General features: G+C 34.2%; 1 protein-coding gene across 5 annotated transcripts in view; it reads left to right on the forward strand.

Annotated features, from left to right (window-relative positions):
• The first annotated feature begins 7,323 nt into the window (after nucleotides 1–7,323).
• Nucleotides 7,324–23,357, forward strand: part of LOC139482495 (2-hydroxyacyl-CoA lyase 2-like) — an 83,775-nt gene continuing 67,741 nt past the window's right edge. Inside the window, exons 1-4 of one of the 5 annotated variants that reach the window (XM_071266407.1) lie at nucleotides 7,324–7,499; nucleotides 10,458–10,511; nucleotides 13,678–13,782; nucleotides 20,470–20,548. In XM_071266407.1, the coding sequence (XP_071122508.1) occupies nucleotides 7,365–7,499; nucleotides 10,458–10,511; nucleotides 13,678–13,782; nucleotides 20,470–20,548 (373 nt within the window). In that variant the 5' untranslated portion in view covers nucleotides 7,324–7,364. The other 4 variants (XM_071266410.1, XM_071266408.1, XM_071266411.1 and 1 more) reach the window with 4 other exon arrangements.

The raw sequence follows: 23,357 nt of genomic DNA on the forward strand, positions 1-23,357 counted from the left end.
TTGTTACTTATAATATAAAGAAGTTCCTTTCTTTTACAGAAAAATATTAGTATTAAATAATTTTTTTCACTAAGTATCTTGAGTTTTCTTTTTCACACACTGTTAACGTTATGCAAGACGTGATGTGTTTATCTAAGGATTTTTTTTAATCTGAAGGCCCTTTGGTACTGTCCTTGGTACGACACCCAAGAGTTCAGCACCCCATTAGTCCGATACATGTCACGGCGCAATAGAAAAGCTATAAACATTAAGAGTAACGGTCCGTGTAAGGTCCGTGTAACACTTATCAATTCAAAGTTTTAAAAAGTTTTTAAATTTTAGATTTTTGGAATTTTGATCAAGTTTTGAAATATAAAAATTCCTAATTGTGTAAAAGTTTTAAAATTTTTAAATTTTAACCAAATAATTAAAATATTAAAATTCTAATTATCGTTTATAAATTTGATTGTTTAGAAATTTGATCAAACTTTAGAAATACTATACCTAACGTACAGTTTTGATTCTTTCACTTTTTGAAAGTTTGAATTTTTAAATTTTTGATTAAGATATCAAAATAGATAAGGGGCGTAAAGAGAGGTACTTGTAAACACGACTCTGATTATAATCATTCTTAGTTAGGAATGAATAGCACGAAATATATCAAATCATATTTCATTAGAAAATTAATAATTAAAAGAAGAAGTCTTTTCTATATATATAAAACCTTTTAGACATCAAAAGGGATAACAGTATCCTGAAATTTGAAGGTTGTTCGTCTATTGAAAAAACCGCTTATTTAAACAAGCATCAGATAGGTTGTTTTAAATCTCTAATATAAGGTTAGCGTTTGAGAAAGAATCCAGAGCTTTAGTTGGTGTCCCCAGTGCCCAACATTTAGAATTTACAGTGAAAACTGATCAAATCGCAGTAGGTCAAATAGTATTATTCGCCTTTTTGACGTTCCTGATGAAGGTAGATCCAGAAAAAGCGCTTCGGTCACATACAACTTTAAACGTTTTGTTTTCTTTTATATCGATTGCATGACGATAATATTTTGCCTTTTATGATTGATTTTAGTTTCAAGTAACGATACGGAAGGAATACTTAATTTATGGTGTCGCAATGGTCGTTGTACTGAACGGGCGTGCTTAAGCTGGCCCCTAGACATAAAATTGTACTGGTTTAGTGATGGTTCAGTGATGGGTCAGTGATAATAGACGTCATACTTAACTTTGAAATATAACAATGAACTAAAATTAAAATCCCTCAAGACTAAAAAGAAAAGAGGCGCATGAATTGGGACAGGCGCACGAATGCGGCGGCGTTAAACATATTTCCTGAGATCATACACCCTATACCTCTAGCCAATGTAGAATAAACTAACACATAGCAATACGCACAGTAAACGCACTTTAAAAGAAATCAAAGTCCTATGTCAGAATAGGAAACAAAAGAAACTAATCAAAATGACAATTATAATAAATTAACAAAGGACAACTATATATAAAGCTACGCGGCAGTTACTGACTTATATAAGCTCCAGACCTCACTTAACCATTGTATATTATGGGGAGTGATATGCCGATTAACGTCCGAGGGCTGTATCCTAGGCTGTTGGGTGATACGACCTTCATTTCACTGCCTCACGGCTTTGGTCCTGATAACGCTTCCTGTCATCTTCTGAACTACGTCCGAGATCATCTACCAGTACTCCTTCATCGAGGCTAGCGGGCTGCCAAGCTGACCAAACTGGCCCTGAAAGCAGCCGTTAGTGAAGAAAAAAATCAAAATAGTAAACAAAGAAAAATCAACTCACCAAAACCAAGATGGCGGCCTACATATTGCGACCTCCACTACTTGTTCCTGACCCATGGCATCAAATCATTTAAAGCTCACCAAACGCCTTCGGGCACCGAGCCGACCGTGCGAGGGCTGAAAGGCCAGTCAAGGTCGTTAAACACTTCCATATATATATAAACTAATTGAAAGATTATGTCTTCATCATATGAATAACAAGCACAATCCCTTCCTCTTATATTTATTGCTAATTTGTTCCTGAACATTCTTGAAATATTTGTCCCTGGCAACCAAAAAATCGATAATTTAAAATAGGTTGGATGAATACAAATTACAAAGAAACTAAGGATTCAACTCCCTCGGGTAAAACGGAAGCCCCCATAGATGGATTTTGATATGTTCAACGTCACTTTGGCCACACACCTCTTCAATTATTTCGGTTATGGATTTTGATATAACTTCACTTTGGCCGCACACCTCTTTAATTATTTCGGTTATGGATTTTGATATAACTTCACTTTGGCCACACACCTCTTTAATTATTTCGGTTATGGATTTTGATATGTTCAACTTCACTTTGGCCGCACACCTCTTTAATTATTTCGGTTATGGATTTTGATATAACTTCACTTTGGCCACACACCTCTTTAATTATTTCGGTTATGGATTTTGAAATAACTTTACTCTGGCCACACACCTCTTCAATTATTTCGGTTATGGATTTTGATATAACTTCACTTTGGCCACACACCTCTTTAATTATTTCGGTTATGGATTTTGATATAACTTCACTTTGGCCGCACACCTCTTCAATTATTTCGGGTTTTATATATCCTTGACTTTCAAATAATCAGTTTTCAGCGTTCCGTAGGTGAATGCATGCTTTTCGCAAAATTCTACGTTTTACATTATACTGGTTTTTCGAGAGCAACATAGGTGTATGGCGATTAACATCTTGGACACAACTTTATTATTTTCTGTTTAGTATTAAATTTGTATTAAGATCCATTTTGTTACATCTTGTGATCAATTTTATGTTGCAATCGCCAAGGGCAGTCAGCACGGTTAAAGAACATCAGTTTTTCGACCTGTAAGTCAAATGCGTTTTGTTTAAATATACTTTTTCACTGGTTTGGTCTTTTTGAAAATGTTGCTTGTGCTGTATTTAGACCTTTCTACTACAATTTTTTTTACATGCACACGTATTAAAATTGCGGTTTTTATCCAAAGCAATCATAGGTTTGAACGTAGTTTTCAATTTGGACTTGTTTATATTTTTTCGTTTGGGCTTGTATCATATTTCCCCTCCGGTTTATATGATCCGTACATCCTATTTTGACTCTTAAAATTCAAGAGTCTTTCTTAAATTGTGGGTAAATTAAATGGCCTTCCAAATACCGTTTCGATCCCTAACATCACTGAAGAGACATTTATTGTCGAAATCCGGATCTGGTGTACACAAAAAAAATATTGACACCTTATGTTTGTGGCATAACATCTTGGACACAACTTTATTGTTTTCTGTTTAGTATTAAATTTGTATTAGGATCTATTTTGTTACATCTTGTAATCAATTTCATTTGGCAATCACCAATGGCAGTCAGCAGGGTTAAAGAACATCAAGTGTTCGACCTGTTAGTCAAATGCGTTTTGTTTAAAAAATACTTTTTCACTGTTTTGATCTTTTGGAAATGTTGTTTGTGCTGTATTTAGACCCTTCTGCAACGAAATTTGTTTTACATGCACACGAATAAAAATTGCGGTTTTTATCCAACATAGGTTTGATCGAGTTTCAATTTAGACTTGTTTATATTTGTCTTAATATATATATATATATATATGTGTGTGTTTTCACCTCAAAAACTAACAAAACCTTTTAATAGACTTATCAAGAAGGGATATAGTTACGATGCTGTTGTCAGGTCATTAAAGATTGCTTATTTTGGAGTTAATATTGATTCACTTATAGGGTCTTTGCATCGGAACTAAACACATGAAATAAAAAACCAGTTGTTGGCATGACACGGGTTTTGTTCTTCTCATATATGTTATGATGGTATCATACTTAACCCCTAACGGGAAGGATTGTGTCTGATATTCATATGATGAAATCATAATCTTTCAATCAGTTTAATTAAAGTCTGGAGCTGGCATGTCAGTTAACTGCTAGTAGTCTGTTGTTTATGTATTATTGTCATTTTGTTTATTTTCTTTGGTTACTTCTTCTGACATCAGACTCGGACCTCTCTTGAACTGAATTTTAAATGTGCGTATTGTTATGCATTTACTTTTCTACATTGGCTAGAAGTATAGGGGGAGGGTTGAGATCTCATAAACATGTTTAACCCCGCCGCATTTTTGCGCCAGTCCCAAGTCAGGAGCCTCTGGCCTTTGTTAGTCTTGCATTTTTTAATTTTGGTTTCTCGTGTACAATTTGAAAATTAGTATGGCGTTCATTACCACTGACATAGTATATATTTGTTTAGGGGCCAGCTGAAGGACGCCTCCGGGTGCGAGAGTTTCTCTCTACATTGAAGACCTGTTGGTGACCTTCTGCTGTTGTTTTTTCTATGAGCAGGTTGTTGTCTCTTTGACACGTTCCCCTTTTCCATTCTCAATTTTATTTGTTTGCATGCATAAAGCATAAAATATTTATTTAAAGTCTGTTATATGTAATACAACATAAGCTCTGTAAGTCAGTAACCTAATGTTCAGTCGGGTTGTCGTTTGTTAATGTGATTCATAAGTGTTTCTCGGTTTTTTATACAGATTATACTATTCGTTTTCCTGTTTGAATTGTTTTACACTAGTCATTTTTGGGGCCCGTTATGTCTTGCTGTCCCCAAGGCTCCATGTTGACGACAGTACTTTAATTTACCTATAATGGTTTACTTTTACAAATTGAGACTTGGATGGAGATTGTCTCATTGGCATACATCTATTTACACCTGGTCGTTGAGCAAACAAAAAATACCAATCGTGTTAGAATGGCTAGGACTGTACTCTGATCTAAGTATTATCAATCGTGTTAGAATGACTAGGACTGTACTCTGATTTAAGTATTATCAATCGTGTTAGAATGACTAGGACTGTACTCTGATTTAAGTATTATCAATCGTGTTAGAATGGCTTGGACTGTACTCTGATTTAAGTACGTATTATCAATCGTGTTAGAATGGCTTGGACTGTACTCTGATTTAAGTATTATCAATCGTGTTAGAATGGCTTGGACTGTACTCTGATTTAAGTATTATCAATCGTGTTAGAATGACTAGGACTGTACTCTGATTTAAGTATTATCAATCGTGTTAGAATGACTAGGACTGTACTCTGATTTAAGTATTATCAATCGTGTTAGAATGGGTAGGACTGTACTCTGATTTAAGTGTTATCAATCGTATTAGAATGACTAGGACTGTACTCTGATTTAAGTATTATCAATCGTGTTAGAATGACTAGGACTGTACTCTGATTTAAGTATTATCAATCGTGTTAGAATGACTAGGACTGTACTCTGATTTAAGTATTATCAATCGTATTAGAATGACTAGGACTGTACTCTGATTTAAGTATTATCAATCGTGTTAGAATGACTAGGACTGTACTCTGATTTAAGTATTATCAATCGTGTTAGAATGACTAGGACTGTACTCTGATTTACAGTTGTGATTTGGACTTTGTATTGCATTTTCATTAAAAATCAGACTTTTTAAAAAATGATTCATTATCGGTGTGCTCTTTCCAATTTTTACAAATAATCGATTCACTGTCAACATTTCAATCAGTTGAATAACATATTAAGCAAACACGATTTGTGAAAATAATTCTGTTTAAAAATCGGAATAAAAATAAGACAAGGTAGACAGAGAAACCATAAAAAGATATTCAAGTATGTTTTCTATTGATACAGGGAACCATATGATTTATACTCTTTATACTCAGCATTCTTCTTGTTCTTTTTTCATTTTATTTTGGTTATCTTTTGGTGTAGATTTAGTTTTCATGCAAGTGGGTTTATCACCATAAGTCACAAAGTTATTTGTGGTTTATGGTTATTACTTATGCATATCTGTATATATATATATAGCCTGCAACTTTTACATTGAGTGCAATCATAAATGTTTTGGCAAACTGGGAGTAGGTCCAGTAAGGGCCAATTTTTGCCTCAATTTTCAAGTTCATCTGACGAAATATTTTAGACACTTTTTAAGTGTCTATTTTAATTGATTCAATTAGTTTTTGTGAAAGATTTCAACTGATTAAGGCATTCAAGATTCAAGCTTAAATATGAAAAATCTATCAAATTTGCAAAAATCGTCACTTTTCAGATGGTTTTTGTCAAAAATGAATGTGGCCGCATCCGTGTTCATCCTCAACCTTCATATATATTATGTATTATCATCAAATACAACCTACATTTCAATATTATGAATGAACACGAATGCGGCCACTTTCATTTTAGACAGAAACCGTCTAAAATTTTACTAAAGTGCTAAAATTATGAAGATTATGAAGTAATTTAGCATGACTTTATGATGCCAGTACCGATATATGTGCATTGTATTGTCAAAAAACAGCCAATACTTATGTAGCAGAATCATTCTACTTTCCAATAAATAGCTTAACGATTACATTATCACAATTTTGTAAAACTGCTATATTTTCGGGCCAAAAAGGGGCCTTACCGAACCTACTCCTTTGTATATAATGTTTTATCAAATTTATGATGCAATGAGATTTTTAACTTTTTTTTTTTTTTTATAACATACAGTTAAAAAAATCTGAGATTTTATTCTTATGCATATGATGTAGCTTAAAATTGACTGATTTTAGAAATATTTTTGTACATGATTAGATATGATTTCATTGCAACAAATGACTGATAAATGTTTTAATTGTATATATATAGAGAACGTTTTATCCTGTAAATAGACAAGAGAAAACTTTCTGTTATGTCCGACATTGTGTTAGTTTTCGCGGGACCGCATACATTCAAATATTGAATTCAGTTCCTTACATGGAAGAAGGAGGAGAAACGAATATATTGAATGAAAAAATTATCTTTATTCTCATAATCCAAATACATAGTTACAGAGAAGATATTACACTCATATATATATAGGATATAGCATGTGTGAAATACAGATTAATATGTTGATAGCTGTTTTCTTATTCAACTTAGTACTGGTATATCAGTAATTATATTTGATATTTTAATGATGACAGTGCATATATTATTAGCACTTTTCACAAGTAAATGTCAAGATTCACTCTTTACAAAGCGGGACCGACAAAATAACAAATTCACTATATTTCTTGAGAAATATGCTATTTTTCTAGTTTGAATTAATAGATTTTAATCAGAGCTCGTCTTTGCCGGTTCCGGCATAATAGCCATTGTCTATTGTTTTTCTCTCCTAAATCAATGTATGTATACGCCGGAGCGTGTTGACATACACGTACGTAGCTGCGCACTCATTTTTCTTGGTTGGGATTAAGCTGTACTTTAAATGGTCCTCAGAGGCAACAGTATATCAAAAGTGTCTCTCTAGATTTATCAATCAAAAGATACAGGTTTAAAGTCCACTATGGGGAGCACAGAATCAGACACCTATTCAAGAGTTTTAAAGAATTGTATTCTCCCATTCAGTGTGTCAGCGGCAGCATTTGGAGCTCTGTTTGTTTTAAGAAAATTTGGCATAATTTACCAGTTGTTTAACAAGGCAAATAAACTTATTTTCTACTGAACCCCACGTCTCACTCACAAATCCTACCTAGCCAGTTCAATGATGTCTATCATCCCTACTTACCTTCTAACAATGTCTAACCTTCTGGTCATGCTAGTAGTAGTTACTGTTGGAGCTTTGTTGTATACCGACAAACCCCAAATTCCGACAATAGTCTGACTGTTCAATAGGCGGTATGGGTCCGCTCGACAGTCTGACAGTTCTATAGTCCGACAGTTCTATAGTCTGACGTTTTGATAGGCTGACATATACAACATGTACAACCAGATATGATACAGACTAATCACAGGCACTAGACTTTCTACCTGGCTTTCCACCTTACTTTTCCAAAACTGAATCCCTGTTATTCATGTTATTGTTTTTAACTTATTTCACAGATAATCCCCCCACACTGTGTAGATAAATCAATTTAGATAAAGGACATAATAAATTTTAAGTAGGTTTGGCAACTGAGAAATCGAAATAAATCAGAATTTCACGACCGAGTGTGTTTTTCAAAAAACCTAATATATAGTAACTTGTGTTATAATAAGGTATACATGGTATATATGATTTTTTTTCTAAGACATGTGCCTCTGCTTGGATGGTCCCGTTCCTAAAACTTTGTCTCCTACCAAGATGTCCACCACAGCTGAACTTAGCTAAACATACTAGGATAATATGGAAAATTCACATAAAGATCTTCTTGTCTGGAACCAGTGGGCCAATTAGGACGAAACTTTGGTTAAATGGTCCATAGCTATAGGTGTTCCCCTTTCAAAGATATTTCCAACATTCTTTAACCTGCAAACAAGATAACCGCTACAATCAAACTTAGTTTAATACCGGCATCACACATTAGTGTATAGCTCCGACATACACTGGGCGTGGTAAAAAATCCTGTATGCTGCCAATACGCTAGTAAAAAAACCTAACCCTAAATGCTGTGCTTAAAAATGGTGTTAAAACACAAAAAATCAAAATCAAATCTAAACATTTTATGACTGATATTTTGATTAGTTTTCTTATCAATTATATATATATAATCAATATATTTGTTGTTTTAACTCTACACAGGTAGACCTAGATGTTTTTTCTTCCTAATTTAAATACAAAACAGTGTAGCTATTACTGATCATTTAAGCATTGTTTAATCAGGAGAAAATTAGAAGCAATAAAAGGGAAAAATATCACTAACACAACTAATCAACTCAGATGCAAAATAGTCAGCAATAAAGGTTGTATTTCACGAAAGTTTAACAATAAATGTTTAAAAAGCATTAAACCAATCATCATGCGTAATACTCAACTGGTATAACAAAATATCCAATTCCTTGAATACACATAAAGTTGAACTAAAAAAAAATACATACAGAAACCCCAAAAATGTTAATTAGTGAATATTTCTGGACAACAAGAAGAAGAACACTTCCTTGTTTTGATCTTCACAAATAAGGAAAAAAAATACTGAAAAAATATATATATATTCAACATATTCATCACGAATGTCATGGGTGCTGATCATGAAATGACTACATGGGGTGCTGATTTAAACAGGTGCAAATTTGACTAGGTCACGATTTGATTATACCAGGTGCTGATTTATCCAGATGCCATTTGAGTAGAACTTGCCTGATACTTAGACATGTTAGATAGTCCAATAACCTCACAGTCCGAATGACAAAAATTGATCATCATGACGCTCTGTTGCAGAAGAGGATACTGCCTTCACAAAAGCTAACTAGCAATGACTAGTAAACAGTCAAAAGAAAGCAGTGATTAGAATTTCCATTAGTGGAATGTGTTGTAAATTATTGGGATCCAAATTGAATACTGATTAAACAATTATTTTAAGATTCCATTCATGATCACTTTTTCAAATTTAGGGATCTCCATGACTGGTTTTATGATAGCAACTGCCCAGTTGAAATATCTGCTGCCACTCCCAAATAATCCCCGCCATTGTGATAATTTATTGTTGTTTCTCTAGCCGCAGCGATTTTTAGCAATTATGATCAATTGAATGAGAGAAAACACTTGATCAAGATTGATTGCATTATTTAGTTATTTTACCATGTTTACAGCAAATGCTTTAGAAAATTAAGATTGAAAAATAAATCTAATACATGTCATTGCATGTAATAATTCACTTACAAAGACAAAAAAGTTAAAAACATTCTTTTACATTGACTTGCACAAACAGCTCCCCTTTTAAATGAGTACAAAATAAGACATAAAACAGATAATGATTGTGTTGTTTGGCATAAAACTATTATAATTTCATACCAAATAAAATGAGTACAAAAATTATCTATAAATTTGAATCACTAAATGCAAGTTTAGAAGTAAATACTTGAATATTAACTGCAACTTCATAATCTGAAGAAATTTCTTATCATAATTCTGAATTCATTTTGTAGCTAACAATCAAATTAATACAAACCAGTGTTTTGTATATATATTTCTAATACTATGTCAATTTATCCCTTTCTGCACCCATTGTATAAAATTTTTTAATCAACTTGTGGTTTGTTTAATTTCAGTTCTTCATTGGTTAAAATATTATTATGAAGTCGAATATTCTTGTTTTCCTCCGAATTTCCTTTTGTGACGGCATGAAAAAAGGCGACCATGCCTGATGACGTCACATAGAATGAACACATCTTTTTGCAGATCAGTCGCAAAGAAGCAATAAGTTTGCTTGCCTATTGTTTCAAAATCATTAGAGAAACAGATTCCACCACCAAACCTTGTATAATACGATATTTATCCACTCTCGACAATTAAATTTTAAATATTTAAAACACTCTGCAAGCCTCCCATTTTAAATTTGAAAATTTAACTGTCTTGAGTGGATGAATATTGTATCACACTCGATGCAGTGGTAGAATCTATATTTATCTTTTAAACAGATTTCAAACATATACACATGATATATATTTATATATTTTATAGGTTGACAAAACAACGAAAAGAAATGGTGGAGATATTGTTGGAGAAGTTTTAAAGGTAAACTAACTTATAAAATTAAAAAGATTTTATTACAGTTATTTATCATGTTTATGACATTAGAAAGATTTATTTCAGTTATTTATGACATTGGAAAGATTTATTACACTTATTTATGACAAAGGAAAAAATTATTACAGTTATTTTTGACATTAGACAGATTTATTACACTTCTTTATGACGAAGGAAAAAATTATTACAGTTATTTATGACAAAAGACAGATTTATTACACTTATTTATGACATTTGACAGATTTATTACACTTATTTATGACATTAGACAGATTTAATACATATTTATGACATTAGAAAATTTTATTACAGTTATTTATGACATTCATGACATTTGATAGATGTATTACACTTATTTATGACATTAGACAGATTTATTACACTTATTTATGACATAAGACAGAATAATTACATTTATTTATGACATTTGACATATTTATTACACTTATTTATGACATTAGACAGATTTATTACAGTTATTTATGACATTAGAAAGTTTAATTACAGTTATTTATGACATTTGACAGATTTATTACACTTATTTATGACATTGGACAGATTTATAACACTTATTCATGACATAAGACAGATTTATTAGTTATTTATGACATTAGAAAGTTTTATGACAGTTATTTATGACATTAGAAAGTTTTATGACAGTTATTTATGACATTAGAAAGTTTTATGACAGTTATTTATGACATTAGAGACATTTATAACACTTATTTATGACATTGGACAGATTTATAACACTTATTTATGACATTGGACAGATTTATAACACTTATTTATGACATAAAAAAGATTTATTTCAGTTATTTATGACATTAGAAAGTTTTATTACAGTTATTTATGACATTAGAAAGCTTTATTACAGTTTTCACTAGTATTATTGGTAAGATTTGTGATTCAGTTTTAAAGGTGAAGTAATTTATTTGTGACATTAGACAGATTTATTACAGTTATTTATGACATTAGACAGATTTATTACAGTTATTTATGACATTAGAAAGCTTTATTACAGTTTTCACTGGTATTATTGGTAAGATTAGTGATTCAGTTTTAAAGGTGAAGTAATTTATTTGTGACATTAGAAAGTTTTACTACAGCTTTCACTGGTATTATTGGTAAGATTTGTGATACCTCTTCAGAACAATTAACAGAAATCTTGATGTTATCAATAGTGTGGACAGTCAAGGGTATATATAGAAATAAAAATAACAAGACTTCACTGATTACATTTAGTCTGATACATGTCACAAGACTTTCACTGATTACATTTAGTTTTATACATGTCACAAGATTTTCACTGATTACATTTAGTCTGATACATGTCACAAGACTTTCACTGATTACATTTAGTTTTATTCGTGTCACAAGACTTTCACTGAATACATTTTGTCTGATAAATGTCACAAGACTTCGCTGATTACATTTATTTTTATACATGTCACAAGATTTTCACTGATAACATTTAGTCTGATACATGTCACAAGACTTTCACTGATTACATTTAGTTTTATACAGGTCACAAGACTTTCACTGATTACATTTAGTTTTATACATGTCACAAGACTTTCACTGATTACATTTAGTCTGATACATGTCACAAGACTTTCACTGATTACATTTAGTTTTATACATGTCACAAGACTTTCACTGATTACATTTAGTCTGATACATGTCACATAACTTTCACTGATTACATTTAGTTTTATACATGTCACAAGACTTTTACTGATTACATTTAGTTTTATTCATGTAACTAGACTTTCACTTATTACATGTAGTCTGATACATGTCACAAGACTTCGCTGATTACATTTAGTTTTATACATCACAAGACTTTCACTGATTACATTTAGTCTGATACATGTTACAAGACTTTCACTGATTACATTTAGTTTTTTACATGTCACAAGACTTCCACTGATTACATTTAGTTTTATACATGTCACAAGACTTTCACTGATTTCATTTAGTCTGATACATGTCACAAGACTTTCACTGATTACATTTAGTTTTTTACATGTCACAAGACTTTCACTGATTGCATTTAGTCTGATACATGTCACAAGACTTTCACTGATTACATTTAGTTTTATACATGTCACAAGACTTTCACTGATTACATTTAGTCTGATACATGTCACAAGACTTTCACTGATTACATTTAGTTTCATACATGTCACAAGACTTTCACTGATTACATTTAGTCTGATACATGTCACAAAACTTTCACTGATTACATTTAGTCTGATACATGTCACAAGACTTTCACTGATTACATTTAGATTTATACATGTCACAAGATTTTCACTGATTACATTTAGTCTGATACATGTCACAAGACTTTCACTGATTACATTTAGTTTTATACATGTCACAAGACTTTCACTGATTGCATTTAGTCTGATACATGTCACAAGACTTTCACTGATTACATTTAGTTTTATACATGTCACAAGACTTTCACTGATTACATTTAGTCTGATACATGTCACAAAACTTTCACTGATTACATTTAGTCTGATACATGTCACAAGACTTTCACTGATTACATTTAGATTTATACATGTTACAAGACTTTCACTGATTACATTTAGTTATATTTGTGTCACAAGACTTTCACTGATTACATTTAGTCTGATACATGTCACAAGACTTTCACTGATTACATTTAGTTATATTCGTGTCACAAGACTTTCACTGATTACATTTAGTCTGATACAGGTTGAAAGATTTTCACTGATTACATTTTAGTCTGATACAGGTCACAAGATTTCACATATAAGACTAAATGGAATCAATGCAGCCTTGTGACATGTATAAAACTAAATGTAATCAGTACAGCCTTGTGACATGTCAATCACTCAATGTAATCAGTGAAGTTTTGTGACATGTCAGTCACTAAATGTAAGAGTTTTGATCAATGAACAAAATCAAGATTTTTGAAAAAAAGAGCAGATTACAGAAATAAAACTCCCCAGTTTGTCAGGGGTCTTTGAATCACAATCATAAGTACCTTTTATGATATGATGATTTCAGAATCTACTGAACAATAATATATAGTTCAAATAACATTCATACACTTTTATTGCTTCATCAAAATGTATACTTGGTAAAAAGTCTTATGTTTATTTTTTTTCTGTAGGAACATGGTGTGAAATATGTATTTACCTTAGTTGGAGGACATATCTCACCTATCTTAGTGGCTTGTGAAAAGTTAGGAATGAAGGTTATAGATACTAGACATGAGGTAAGTTGGAGGACATATCTCACCTATCTTAGTGGCTTGTGAAAAGTTAGGAATGAAGGTTATAGATACTAGACATGAGGTTAGTTAGAGGACATATCTCACCTATCTTAATGGCTTGTGAAAAGTTAGGAATGAAGGTTATAGATACTAGACATGAGGTAAGTTGGAGGACATATCTCACCTATCTTAGTGGCTTGTGAAAAGTTAGGAATGAAGGTTATAGATACTAGACATGAGGTTAGTTAGAGGACATATCTCACCTATCTTAATGGCTTGTGAAAAGTTAGGAATGAAGGTTATAGATACTAGACATGAGGTAAGTTGGAGGACATATCTCACCTGTCTTAGTGGCATGTGAAAAGTGAGGAATGAAGGTTATAGATACTAGACATGAGGTAAGTTGGAGGACATATCTCACCTGTCTTAGTGGCTTGCGAAAAGTGAGGAATGAAGGTTATAGATAGTAGACATGAGGTAAGTTAGAGGACATATCTCACCTATCTTAGTGGCATGTGAAAAGTTAGGAATGAAGGTTATAGATACTAGACATGAGGTAAGTTGGAGGACATATCTCACCTATCTTAGTGGCTTGCGAAAAATTAGGAATGAAGGTTATAGATACTAGACATGAGGTAAGTTAGAGGACATATCTCACCTTTCTTAGTGGCATGTGAAAAATGAGGAATGAAGGTTATAGATACTACACTTGAGGTAAGTTAGAGGACATATCTCACCTATCTTAGTGGCATGATAAAAGTTAGGAATGAAGGTTATAGATACTAGACATGAGGTAAGTTAGAGGACATATCTCACCTATCTTAGTGGCATGATAAAAGTTAGGAATGAAGGTTATAGATACTACACATGAGGTAAGTTAGAGGACATATCTCACCTATCTTAGTGGCATGATAAAAGTTAGGAATGAAGGTTATAGATACTACACATGAAGTAAGTTAGAGGACATATCTCACCTATCTTAGTGGCATGATAAAAGTTAGGAATGAAGGTTATAGATACTAGACATGAGGTAAGTTAGAGGACATATCTCACCTATCTTAGTGGCATGATAAAAGTTAGGAATGAAGGTTATAGATACTACACTTGAGGTAAGTTAGAGGACATATCTCACCTATCTTAGTGGCATGTGAAAAGTTAGGAATGAAGGTTATAGATACTAGACATGAGGTAAGTTAGAGGACATATCTCACCTATCTTAGTGGCATGTGAAAAGTTAGGAATGAAGGTTATAGATACTAGACATGAGGTAAGTTAGAGGACATATCTCACCTATCTTAGTGGCATGTGAAAAGTTAGGAATGAAGGTTATAGATACTAGACATGAGGTTAGTTAGAGGACATATCTCACCTATCTTTATAGTGACATGTGAAAAGTTAGGAATGAAGGTTATAGATACTAGACATGAGGTAAGTTAGAGGACATATCTCACCTATCTTAGTGGCATGTGAAAAGTGAGGAATGAAGGTTATAGATACTAGACATGAGGTAAGTTGGAGGACATATCTCACCTATCTTAGTGGCTTGCGAAAAATTAGGAATGAAGGTTATAGATACTAGACATGAGGTAAGTTAGAGGACATATCTCACCTTTCTTAGTGGCATGTGAAAAATGAGGAATGAAGGTTATAGATACTACACTTGAGGTAAGTTAGAGGACATATCTCACCTATCTTAGTGGCATGATAAAAGTTAGGAATGAAGGTTATAGATACTAGACATGAGGTAAGTTAGAGGACATATCTCACCTATCTTAGTGGCATGATAAAAGTTAGGAATGAAGGTTATAGATACTACACATGAGGTAAGTTAGAGGACATATCTCACCTATCTTAGTGGCATGATAAATGTTAGGAATGAAGGTTATAGATACTACACATGAAGTAAGTTAGAGGACATATCTCACCTATCTTAGTGGCATGATAAAAGTTAGGAATGAAGGTTATAGATACTAGACATGAGGTAAGTTAGAGGACATATCTCACCTATCTTAGTGGCATGATAAAAGTTAGGAATGAAGGTTATAGATACTACACTTGAGGTAAGTTAGAGGACATATCTCACCTATCTTAGTGGCATGTGAAAAGTTAGGAATGAAGGTTATAGATACTAGACATGAGGTAAGTTAGAGGACATATCTCACCTATCTTAGTGGCATGTGAAAAGTTAGGAATGAAGGTTATAGATACTAGACATGAGGTAAGTTAGAGGACATATCTCACCTATCTTAGTGGCATGTGAAAAGTTAGGAATGAAGGTTATAGATACTAGACATGAGGTTAGTTAGAGGACATATCTCACCTATCTTTATAGTGACATGTGAAAAGTTAGGAATGAAGGTTATAGATACTAGACATGAGGTAAGTTAGAGGACATATCTCACCTATCTTAGTGGCATGTGAAAAGTGAGGAATGAAGGTTATAGATACTAGACATGAGGTAAGTTGGAGGACATATCTCACCTATCTTAGTGGCATGATAAAAGTTAGGAATGAAGGTTATAGATACTAGACATGAGGTCAGTTGGAGGACATATCTCACCTATCTTAGTGGCATGTGAAAAGTTAGGAATGAAGGTTATAGATACTAGACATGAGGTAAGTTAGAGGACTTATCTCACCTTTCTTAGTGGCATGTGAAAAGTTAGGAATGAAGGTTATAGATACTAGACATGAGGTAAGTTAGAGGACTTATCTCACCTTTCTTAGTGGCATGTGAAAAGTTAGGAATGAAGGTTATAGATACTAGACATGAGGTAAGTTGGAGGACATATCTCACCTATCTTAGTGACATGTGAAAAGTGAGGAATGAAGGTTATAGATACTAGACATGAGGTAAGTTGGAGGACATATCTCACCTATCTAAGTGGCATGTGAAAAGTGAGGAATGAAGGTTATAGATACTAGACATGAGGTCAGTTGGAGGACATATCTCACCTATCTAAGTGGCATGTGAAAAGTGAGGAATGAAGGTTATAGATACTAGACATGAGGTCAGTTAGAGGACATATGTCACCTATCTTAGTGGCATGTGAAAAGTTAGGAATGAAGGTTATAGATTCTAGACATGAGGTAAGTTGGAGGACATATCTCACCTATCTAAGTGGCATGTGAAAAGTGAGGAATGAAGGTTATAGATACTAGACATGAGGTCAGTTGGAGGACATATCTCACCTATCTAAGTGGCATGTGAAAAGTGAGGAATGAAGGTTATAGATACTAGACATGAGGTCAGTTAGAGGACATATCTCACCTATCTTAGTGGCATGTGAAAAGTTAGGAATGAAGGTTATAGATACTAGACATGAGGTCAGTTGGAGGACATATCTCACCTATCTAAGTGGCATGTGAAAAGTGAGGAATGAAGGTTATAGATACTAGACATGAGGTCAGTTAGAGGACATATCTCACCTATCTTAGTGGCATGTGAAAAGTTAGGAATGAAGGTTATAGATACTAGACATGAGGTAAGTTGGAGGACATATCTCACCTGTCTTAGTGGCATGTGAAAAGTTAGGAATGAAGGTTATAGATACTAGACATGAGGTAAGTTAGAGGACATATCTCACCTATCTAAGTGGCATGTGAAAAGTGAGGAATGAAGGTTATAGATACTAGACATGAGGTCAGTTGGAGGACATATCTCACCTATCTAAGTGGCATGTGAAAAGTGAGGAATGAAGGTTATAGATACTAGACATGAGGTAAGTTGGAGGACATATCTCACCTATCTAAGTGGCATGTGAAAAGTGAGGAATGAAGGTTATAGATACTAGACATGAGGTCAGTTAGAGGACGTATCTCACCTGTCTTAGTGGCTTGTGAAAAGTGAGGAATGAAGGTTATAGATACTAGACATGAGGTTAGTTAGAGGACATATCTCACCTATCTAAGTGGCATGTGAAAAGTTAGGAATGAAGGTTATAGATACTAGACATGAGGTAAGTTAGAGGACATATCTCACCTATCTTAGTGGCATGTGAAAAGTTAGGAATGAAGGTTATAGATACTAGACATGAGGTAAGTTGGAGGACATATCTCACCTATCTAAGTGGCATGTGAAAAGTGAGGAATGTAGGTTATAGATACTAGACATGAGGTAAGTTAGAGGACATATCTCACCTGTCTTAGTGACATGTGAAAAGTTAGGAATGAAGGTTATAGATACTAGACATGAGGTAAGTTGGAGGACATATCTCACCTATCTTAGTGGCTTGCGAAAAGTTAGGAATGAAGGTTATAGATACTAGACATGAGGTTAGTTAGAGGACATATCTCACCTATCTTAGTGACATGTGAAATGTTAGGAATGAAGGTTATAGATACTAGACATGAGGTAAGTTAGAGGACATATCTCACCTATCTTAGTGACATGTGAAATGTTAGGAATGAAGGTTATAGATACTAGACATGAGGTAAGTTGGAGGACATATCTCACCTATCTTAGTGACATGTGAAAAGTGAGGAATGAAGGTTATAGAAACTAGACATGAGGTAAGTTAGAGGACATATCTCACCTATCTTAGTGACATGTGAAATGTTAGGAATGAAGGTTATAGATACTAGACATGAGGTAAGTTAGAGGACATATCTCACCTGTCTTAGTGGCATGTGAAAAGTGAGGAATGAAGGTTATACATACTAGACATGAGGTAAGTTAGAGGACTTATCTCACCTATCTTAGTGACATGTGAAAAGTGAGGAATGAAGGTTATAGATACTAGACACGAGGTAATTTAGAGGACATATCTCACCTATCTTAGTGACATGTGAAAAGTGAGGAATGAAGGTTATAGATACTAGACATGAGGTAAGTTAGAGGACTTATCTCACCTATCTTAGTGACATGTGAAAAGTGAGGAATGAATGTTATAGATACTAGACATGAGGTAAGTTGGAGGACATATCTCACCTATCTAAGTGGCATGTGAAAAGTGAGGAATGAAGGTTATAGATACTAGACATGAGGTAAGTTGGAGGACATATCTCACCTATCTTAGTGGCTTGTGAAAAGTGAGGAATGAAGGTTATAGATACTAGACATGAGGTAAGTTAGAGGACATATCTCACCTATCTTATTGACATGTGAAATGTTAGGAATGAAGGTTATAGATACTAGACATGAGGTAAGTTAGAAGACACATCTATATAAAAAAGATGTGGTATGAATGCCTATGAGACAACTGTCCACAAGAGACCAACATGATGCAGAAATTAATAAATATAGGTCAACATACAGCCTTCAACAATGAGCAAAGCCCATACTACATAGTCAGCTGTAAAAGGCACTGAAATGACAATGTTAAACAATGCAAACAAGAAATCTAAAGGTACACAGGTGTAACAGTTGACATATGTCCTACACAGGTGTAAGAATTTACACCTATCCTACACATGTGTAAAAATTGACATGTGTACTACACAGGTGTAAAAGTTGACATATGTGCTACACATGTGTAAAAGTTGACATGTGTCCTACACAGGTGTTAGTGTTGACATATATCATACATGTTGTAAGAAGTTTAGTATATATGTATTTACAAATGTATAACAGAAATTTAAATTTGTACATGATGTAAATATTTTAAGATTTTCCCGCTATGTAAGTGTTTAACTTTTTATAATTTGCCCACCAAAAATGTTTCTAAGATTTGTTCTTTTTTAATTGTTTAATTTTATTATTTATAACACACATGTTATATACTACAATGAACATGCTTTATTTCATATCGGTTAAAAATAAGCTTCTCTTATTGGATAAAAAGAGGCCACATGACATTCATTAATCTTCAGTAATTAATTCCAGCGGTCACTAACAGAACAAAAGTTTTAAACGGACCCGAAAACCGGTCATTAACAATAACTTTTACATGATATGGACCGGTGGGGCGTGGTTTGTCTATCATGTCTATTTGAGTGACGTAACGTAATAAAACGCAATCGCGATTCAGACAGTTTTATCAGTGAGTCTGCAGACTTTGATCAAGTACTAAAAGAAATGAGTTCGTCTCAAACCAATGTGCAAAACAATTACTAAAAAAAAGAGTCCATGAGCAACAGAAATGATCATAGCATTAATATTCAAAATGTGTCTGGAGGAGTCTTTAATTTCTATGTTTCAAAAGACTAAATTTATACATGTACTATGGATTTATTCCAGTTGAACATTTTCCTGTTTTCATTTTATATTGCAGTTGTTGTTGAATTGTTAACCATATAATGTTTTTGTTACTTATAAAGTTATAGAAAATTTCATTTTGTATTTCATATACTGAAAATTGCACTCAAATGAATGGCAGTGACTTATAGTCATTTAAAACTATGACCGGTCTTCACTCTTTCTTATATAAATACATACACATGAGGTTACTTTGAATTTATGAATTATTTTGAAAACATGGTTTCTCAATGAAATAAACATAATAGTTCTAGAAAAACTGGTCATTATCGTGATATATGGACAGCCCGTAGGACAGTGGTATTGACTGCGACAGCGATAATGACCTCGCCTTCGGCTCAGTCATTATCACTATCTTAGTCAATACCACTGTCCTGTGGGCAGTCCATATATCACGATAATGACCAGTTTTTCAAGAACTATTATATAAATATAAATGATTAAACTTGACAAATGATTTAAATATGTGTTTAATAAGTACATAACTAATTTAGGTAACGGCTGTTTTTGCTGCGGATGCTGTTGCTAGGATGTCAGGTACAGTGGGTGTAGCAGCTGTCACAGCAGGTCCAGGTATGTTGATAGATCAGTCAAGTAAGGTCCATTGTCACAGCAGGTCCATTTATGTTGATATATCAGTCAAGTAAGGTCCACTGTCACAGCAGGTCCAGGTATGTAATAGATCAGTCAAATAAGGTCCACCGTCACAGCAGGTCCATTTATGTTGATATATCAGTCAAGTAAGGTCCACTGTCACAGCAGGTCCAGGTATGTAATAGATCAGTCAAGTAAGGTCCACTGTCACAGCAGGTCCATTTATGTTGATATATCAGTCAAGTAAGGTCCACTGTCACAGCAGGTCCAGGTATGTTAATAGATCAGTCAAGTAAGGTCCACTGTCACAGCAGGTCCAGGTATGTTGATAGATCAGTCAAGTTAGGTCCACTGTCACAGCAGGTCCAGGTATGTAACAGATCAGTCAAGTAAGGTCCACTGTCACAGCAGGTCCAGGTATGTTAATAGATCAGTCAAGTAAGGTCCACTGTCACAGCAGGTCCATTTATGTTGATATATCAGTCAAGTAAGGTCCACTGTCACAGCAGGTCCAGGTATGTTAATAGATCAGTCAAGTAAGGTCCACTGTCACAGCAGGTCCAGGTATGTTGATAGATCAGTCAAGTTAGGTCCACTGTCACATCAGGTCCAGGTATGTAATAGATCAGTCAAGTAAGGTACACTGTCACAGCAGGTCCAGGTATGTTAATAGATCAGTCAAGTAAGGTCCACTGTCACAGCAGGTCCAGGTATGTTGATAGATCTGTCAAGTAAGGTCCACTGTCCCAGCAGGTCCAGGTATGTTGATAGATCAGTCAAGTAAGGTCCACTGTCACAGCAGGTCCAGGTTTGTTAATAGATCAGTCAAGTAAGGTCCACTGTCACAGCAGGTCCATTTATGTTAATAGATCAGTCAAGTAAGGCCCACTGTCACAGCAGATTTAGGTATGCAATAGATCAGTCAAGTAAGGTCCACTGTCCCAGCAGATCTAGGTATGTAATAGATCAGTCAAGTAAGGTCCACTGTCCCAGCAGGTCCAGGTATGTTAATAGATCAGTCAAGTAAGGTCCACTGTCACAGCAAATCTAGGTATGTAATAGATCAGTCAAGTAAGGTCTACTGTTGTCGAGAAGACCGCGGGACCGGCAACGTATGGGAAGTCATATTGTATCTAAGGTCGACGTCAAACGGCGACGTCTCCTTATCTTCTCTTAGTAACTAGTAAACGTCAAACTACAAAGCTGTTGTGTATGTTATCAGAGTCATATTATAAGATATTGTCCCCACATTTATGGTGCTGTGACTTATGGAGCTACCAAAGCTGAAATCAAGAAGAATGGGCAATCGTAGTGCTGTTACCAGACTTTTACGAAAATTTGCTGACGCAAAAGAAAGTTCTGAATTCGAAAGAGAGGAGCTGTTAGCCACATACAAAAATCTAAAACAGAAGAAGAAGTTACTCGACACACTGAATGAACAAATTGAAAACGCATCAGAAACAGAGGATATATAAATGGAAATTGTAGACACAGATTAGTATACTACAAATTTTGTTACTAAACTGAGACATTTTAAGATATTCATAGATAAAACATTACAACCTATTTCCAATCAACCATCACATTCGTCTTATCAAGTTTTAAATGTAGACAGTCCACCGTTCATCCCTACTAGTTCACCCGAGATTGTACAGACAAGTTATGCCGCCCCGTCATTGCCACAGTCAAATGATGCCGCTCGAATTTTATCAGAAACAAGCCAAATTGCCACATCAATTCCCACGTCAAGCTATGCTGTCCCGTCCGCTATATCCAGCAATCACCGTTTGCCAAAATTAACGTTACCTACATTTAATGGCAATATATTAGAATGGCCAAGCTTTTGGGATTCTTACGAATCAGCAGTTCATTACAACCCGACATTGACAGATGTTCAAAAGTTTAATTATTTGAAGGCCCAATTAGAAAACGAAGCCGCTCTGACAATTGCCGGATTATCTCTAACTAACGCTAACTATGCCGAAGCCGTTAATGTTCTGATTGAGAGATTTGGACAGACTCATAAAATAACACAAGCACATCTACAAACACTGCTTGATATTACGCCACCCCGAAATGATCTCATAAGCTTGAAATTTTTTTTTACGATAAAATGGAGAGTTTAGTTAGAGGACTTGAATCGCTTGGACAGACACAGGACTCATACGGTAATTTATTAGTCCCGATTATAATCAACAAACTACCCGGAGAAATCAGATAGCATCTCGCTCGGGAGCATGGTACGACAAATTGGTTATTACGAGATCTTCGAAAAAGTATACATAAAGAGATACAAATCATGGAAGCCGGACAAGTTACACAGACAGAAAGTGATATTTCGTATACTTCCCTTTTCGCCGGTGCTAACACACAAAGAAAACACAACGCAAGTACTAGAAATATTAATCAGCATTTAACAGAAAAGCCGTGCATTTTCTGCAAAGACATTCATTCGCCTGCCAACTGCCAGAAAGTACACGATTTAGATGAACGCATCGCTATTGTTTAACGTAACAATTTATGCTTCAACTGCCTCGGTACACATCACATAAAGGAATGCAAATCGAAAAGCTCATGTCGTAACTGTGGTAAACGACACCACACTAGTTTATGTAATGAATTTGAACACACCGCGAACCGCGACCAGAGAAGTGAAAACTGTTTTACTGACAAGAAAGATTCCGCTCACAGTTGTACGAACGAAAGTATGACATCTACACCAACTGTAGTTAATCTTGTGAAGGATACCGAGATACAAGAAGACTCAACAATATTACACTCGTCAGCA

This window comes from Mytilus edulis, chromosome 7 (assembly GCF_963676685.1).
Source record: "Mytilus edulis chromosome 7, xbMytEdul2.2, whole genome shotgun sequence".
Lineage (NCBI taxonomy): Eukaryota > Metazoa > Mollusca > Bivalvia > Mytilida > Mytilidae > Mytilus > Mytilus edulis.